Raw genomic sequence first — 6000 nt, 5'->3', positions numbered from 1 at the left:
AATTATTTTTTATGTATTAGTTTTATATAAACTTTATGTGTATATATAAAAGTATACTATTTTTTAAAGTTTTTAAAATTTCCCTCTTTTGTGTTGAATTCAAAGTTCAAATTTAAACCATAGCCACTCGTTTTATATATGTTTTGTTGTTATCTATGAGTTTTATACATTTTAAAGGTGAAAGTTTAGACAATTTAGAGTTAAAAGTCTGGAATTAATTATAGTTTGAAGTTTTAGAAATTTAAAATTGGAAACTTTGTACAAAATCAAGCAAAACCAAACCGAACCAAGCCGCTCGGTTTCAAAACCAAACCAAGTTCAAGCATAAAGATATTGCTCGTTTCTTTAAATTCAATCCGCTCGGTTCAGCTCGCTTTCAAACCAAACCAAGTATGAGCATACCCGCGTTCGGTTCGGTTCGATTCGTGAACAGCCCTAGCTATAGATAAGAATTCGTCTTTGCAATTTTTATACTTTGGGTTTTAGATTGTTTCAGTTTAGCACCCAAAGTTGACTATTATAATTTGAGTGGTCCCCCAAAATTTTAAACTATTTTAATTTGAGTCATATAATTTTATTTTGCTAAATTATGTTTACTTTGCAATTTAGCCCTGAAGTTTTTTTTTCTTCCCACACAGATTTTTGTTATATTCTTATATTTAAGTTATTGACTTTTTTATAACGGTTAAATAAGATACCTTTTACGACATATTTATTTTTATAGATGTCGCACGTTTAAACGAAGTTGTATTCGCAACATAGTATATATTATTTGTATCGTAAGCATACAGAGTGTCAGTGTCACATCATACCGTAATGAGCTTAACTGATACCGACCAAGTTCTTTTGATATTTAGATAATTTTTTTGTGTCGAATCGATAATAGTCTTGATGGGTTTATATATATTTATTTTAATATTCGGGTCCGTTTCCAAGCTCCCAGCGCAACGCGCGTTTGATAAGTTTTCGTGTCGAATAGATAATCATTACAATGCGTTCATATATCCGTGTTTTAATATTCGGATTCGTTATGGGCAAATAAACTAGGTAACCAAACCGACCCAAAAACTGAATTGGTTTGAAACCAATTATATAGAACCAGTTTGGAACCAATTGAAACCATAGATTCAGAACCGATTTGTAAATTTCTCCACCATAATCGGTTTCAAACCTGTTAACCAAACCGAAACCGCCCAAATACCGGTTTCAACCCGAAACAAAACCGATCATAAACCTAATCGAAACCGATAATAACAAGGTCAAAAATCGATTTAAACCTGTTTATAAACCGGTTTTAACTTTCATTGAACAAACTGAATGCAACCCAAACCCAATTTGAGTTTTAAACAGTATGTGCACTAGTTATATTTGAAAAAAAAAATTAGAAAAAGATAATAAAACATTTAATTAATATAATAATTAATTTTCCTCGTGTCTTGATCAGAAAGAAAGCCCACTCTCCAAGTTATATTCAATCAGTTGGTTCATCAAACAAATTCTCCGTTCATCAAACCAAACAACCAAAGATGTTCCGAAACCAGTACGACACAGACGTGACGACATGGTCTCCACAGGGCCGTCTGTTCCAGGTGGAGTACGCCATGGAAGCCGTCAAGCAGGGATCAGCCGCCATTGGTCTCCGATCCAACACTCACGCCGTCCTCGCCTGCGTCAATAAAGCCAACTCCGAGCTCTCCTCTCACCAGCGCAAGATCTTCAAGGTCGATGACCATATCGGCGTTGCCATTGCCGGTCTTACTGCTGACGGCCGTGTGCTCTCACGGTATATGAGATCTGAATGTATTAATTACGGTTATACTTATGAGTCTCCGCTTCCTGTTGGCCGCTTAGTTGTTCAATTGGCTGATAAAGCGCAGGTTATGCTCTTAACATTATTTTTATTATTTGTTTTGTGTATTTGTATGCATGTTTTAAATTGTTAGGGTTTAATTGGGGGAATTGGTAGGTATTTGTTATTTGTTGTTTCAATTAGTAATTAGTATGAGGTAAAATATTGGACACGCAGTTATCTAGTGTATGTAAAATATTAGGTTATTGATACTTGCTGCTGTGAGAAGTAAACTTGAGTTCATTGGTTTAAGTTAGAAAATTGTTATGCGTTTGAGATGAACAAGATAGATGTTTTCTTCTGTTAGAATTGTTTTAAGTGTGAGTTCGTGATTTAAGAAAAAAAGATTATTAGTCTTGGTTTAAAAAAGCACGTCTAGGCGCGAGGCGCAAACATATAGGCTTCGAACAACTTAAGGCGCAGGTTGTACAAAAAGCGCAAAAAAGCACCAAGGCACACTGCGATTTTTTGTGCATTTGGATGTTTTATAGCAAGCTTTTTTAGGTTGTACATATAGGCAATTTATGTATTAAATCATATATAAAGCTTATTTATGTCTAAATATTGAGTAAATGTGGCAATAAACCTATAGAAAATATGTAAGAAACTTATATAATATTGGCACCTCGTGTATGAAAAGTTCAGCGTTTTGCACTTTTCGCCTTGCTTGGGACCTTGTCGCCACCAAGTTATTAGTTGATGTTGTTAATCGGTGGTGGCGTTATGTGTGAATTATATGTTGAAGGTTATTGTTTGGATGATAACAAGTGAGGGTAGGCGTTGTATAATAATGGTACACTTGCAGAGATTATATATTAGGACTTCTGTTGTGGTTAAGCTGTTGTGTATTCAACTCTTGTCTTTTATTTTTACTTGGTTGATGCTTTATATGAACAAATGACCACTTGTTTGAGGTTATAGGTGTATGAAGTTCTATCTGTTATTTTTTTTTTTGGCTTCGTGAAGCTTTAGTTGCTGAATACCCTATTCGGATTTTTCATGACGAGCCTCCTTAGTTATGAGTTAATGGCTAATAGTAAGTCATGAATGAAGCAATGGGAATGCTAGATGGATGTAGGCAAGTATTTGCTCCTTTGTCTTTTGGATTGCTGAATAAAAGGGCCCACTTTAACAGAAATTACTAATATATCATGAACCATAGATTGTTTGAATTGCAGATTGGTTCTCTTTTTTTATTCACTTTGCATTATGTAGTGGATTTCTATGTTAGGTTTAGTGTTATGCAAGTTTTCTTGTACATTTTATTACATATTTTAATTCAATTAAGATATAGATGGTTATGTTACACATATTCTACTGTCCACTGAATTACTGTTAAGTAATGCTGCTGAATCAAGATAGCAACTGTTATCTGTTTGTATGTTGTTGAATATAATATAAAAATATTATAAATGTGATATAAAAGATGCACTAATAAGGATTGATGTTCAAACTAATAGATAATCTGAGTGGGTAGAAAGATAACAGAGTTCAGTGTGGAAACACATACTCTTTCTAGAAGTCAATCAATTCACGGTTCAATTACTGGGATTAACAAAATAGACGCGTCCTTTTTAACTTTGAATTATTTTTAATACGTTGTAATGCTAGATAGATTGGGTAAAAATGATAATTTTAATGCTCTAAAGGTCTTTCCATATCATCTCTTCTGTTGATAAAAGCTGTCCTTACTAAAAATTACACCAGTGTTGCTTGGATAAGAAGTTAAGAGTTGCTAATCTTTCTTTATAATAATATCATGTTTCTCTTGGGATGACAGGTGTGTACTCAACGTTCATGGAAACGTCCTTATGGTGTGGGCCTATTGGTAGCCGGGTTGGACGAATCTGGGCCTCATCTGTATTACAACTGCCCCAGTGGAAACTACTTTGAGTATCAAGCGTTTGCTATCGGGTCCCGTTCACAAGCGGCGAAAACATACCTGGAACGCAAGTTCGAGAACTTCCCGGGATCTTCTAGAGACGAGCTGATCAAGGATGCGCTGTTTGCCATTAGAGAGACCCTGCAAGGTGAGAAACTCACGAGTACAGTGTGCACGGTTGCTGTAGTTGGAGTTGGAGAAGCATTTAATATCTTGGATCAAGAAACTGTACAAGCACTGATCAATGACTTTGAGATTTCTGGGGAAGAAGGCCCTGCGACCACCGGTGCTGCAGAGGAAGCTGCTGCTGCTGCTGCTGCTGACCAGGGAGGAGCTGCGGCTGAGGAAGAGGCGGCTCCTATGGATATCTAAGAACTGCCTACTGTCTGCTAGAATTTATATGGACATGATGTTGTTGGAATTGTTATTTTTATGTTTGAGTTTTTATTTGAATGGTGGGAACCTTTTCGACTCTTGATTAACTTTTATACGGTGGTCTGGGAATCTTGCAGTCTTGATGCAATCTATTTAGTTTCAAATGAAGTTTTTAACTTTTAAAAGCCTGGAATGTGACAGGCTTTTATGTTCAAGTTATGCTTTTATTAAACATCTGAGGGTACCATTTCTCAAATCTTTTTCGTTATATTAATACAGTCATACGCCTGAAGAGGTGGCAACTACTCGTTTCAAGAAGAATCTAATTTGTTAGGAGACGGGAACTACTCGTTTCAAGAAGAGTCTAATTTCTTGAGAACATGTTTTGACTCGAACTAAATTAATATGTTAAGAAAAACGTTCTGTTTCAACACAAACACGATTTGACCGCTGACCTGTTTTTGAACTGATTCTGTTTCGACATGTTACCTGATTCATTCATTTTGCGAAGGTTAGATAGAATCCAACAACCCCAAACATGTTGGAACTGAGCGAAGAGGTCAGTTGGAACTGAGCAAAGAGGTCAAACAACCGAATAACAAGTCAAGGGAGTACAATCAACAGCAATGAGTTCCAGGTCACGCAGTTGTGTTACGTCAGTTAACCCATGACAGAAAAAAAAAATCCTCAGTACTAATATGGTAACGATTGTGGAACCGAGCTTGTTTAATGAGGTGAGTGACATTGCCGAATGGATTGAGGCTAAGAAAAACGAGATCGAGGCCTTAATTGAAATTCAAAGGTGGGAATTGGTTCCCAAGCCTAAAGAAATGAGACTTGTGTCGTGCCGGTGGGCTTATAAAATTAAGTAATGAGCGGGCGGGTCAGTCAAAACATATTTAAGAGCACCACCGTTTTATTCGGGAGAAAGTATTTAAAGGCGAGATACCTTAAAGAGTATGTGAACACCAATGAGCAATTTGCAGATATAAGGCAAAGCTTCATTAGATGCGTTCGATCAAAAGTATGAACCTACTCGGTATTGAGAGTGAGTGTGGAATTAGTAATAGCGGTTAAGTGATGCAATAAGGGTGGTAGGGTTTGATCTTGAATAGGCGGTTTGGAGAAGATCACAAGAAGAATGGCTTGGTTATTTTATTTCTTTGTACTAGAACTAGTTTCGAGTCCTAGTTTAATTTCTTGTTGACTAAGTTTGTGGGTCTATATAAACTCTTGAAATTCGTGTTTTTTATTAAGTCAATAATAAAACTGGAAAGAGTCGACCAAATATGATCACAAACTCAAACGTGTTCTTGGTTTTGTGTGTTCCCATTATCAATTATAAGTTTACTAGCTTTTGAACTCGTGTATTACACGGGATTTGTCAAATAATAAAATAAAAAGATTCATTATTTGAAAGAAATGAACAAAATTAAAGGTAAAAATAAAATGTATAGTACAAACAATAAGAAGTCTAGAATCTCATATTTACAAAATCGATTTTTTATATACATTATTTGCATAAATTGTTTTGACCAATTACCCGTGGATAACTATGATTAATAAGATGAAAGATTAGAAAATTAGAATAAAAATTATAACTCATTTCTCAAAATTGTTTTGTCACATGACCTATGGATTGTTAAAATAAATAAGATGAGAAATTAGATAATTAGAAATGAAATTATAACCAATTTGATAAAATTATCTTGACCCATGACCCATGGATTGTTAGGTAGAATTAAATGAGAGATTAGAGAATTAGAAAGGAAATTATAATCCATTTGTCAATATGATTTTGCTCCATAACCCATGGATAAGTCAAATGAATGAGAATAGAGATTAGGCCAAGAATGAATATGGGATTGCCACATCATCTTCATTATTTTCTTTA

At 35.0% G+C, this 6000-nt stretch overlaps 1 protein-coding gene across 1 annotated transcript; it reads left to right on the top strand.

The window, feature by feature from the left end:
* The first annotated feature begins 1526 nt into the window (after positions 1–1526).
* On the top strand, positions 1527–4293 carry LOC143543709 (proteasome subunit alpha type-1-B-like). The gene is made up of 2 exons (XM_077035968.1): positions 1527–1877; positions 3630–4293. Exons 1-2 carry the CDS (start codon positions 1527–1529, stop codon positions 4101–4103), a joined length of 825 nt encoding a protein of 274 aa, XP_076892083.1. The 3' UTR covers positions 4104–4293.
* The last annotated feature ends 1707 nt before the right edge of the window (positions 4294–6000 follow it).

Source organism: Bidens hawaiensis, unplaced genomic scaffold (genome assembly GCF_021521415.1).
Source record: "Bidens hawaiensis isolate Kalapana, Puna unplaced genomic scaffold, B.hawaiensis_p1.1 tig00013251_1, whole genome shotgun sequence".
In the NCBI taxonomy this organism is placed as follows: Eukaryota; Viridiplantae; Streptophyta; class Magnoliopsida; order Asterales; family Asteraceae; genus Bidens; species Bidens hawaiensis.
This window is presented reverse-complemented; position numbering and strand designations above follow the sequence as displayed.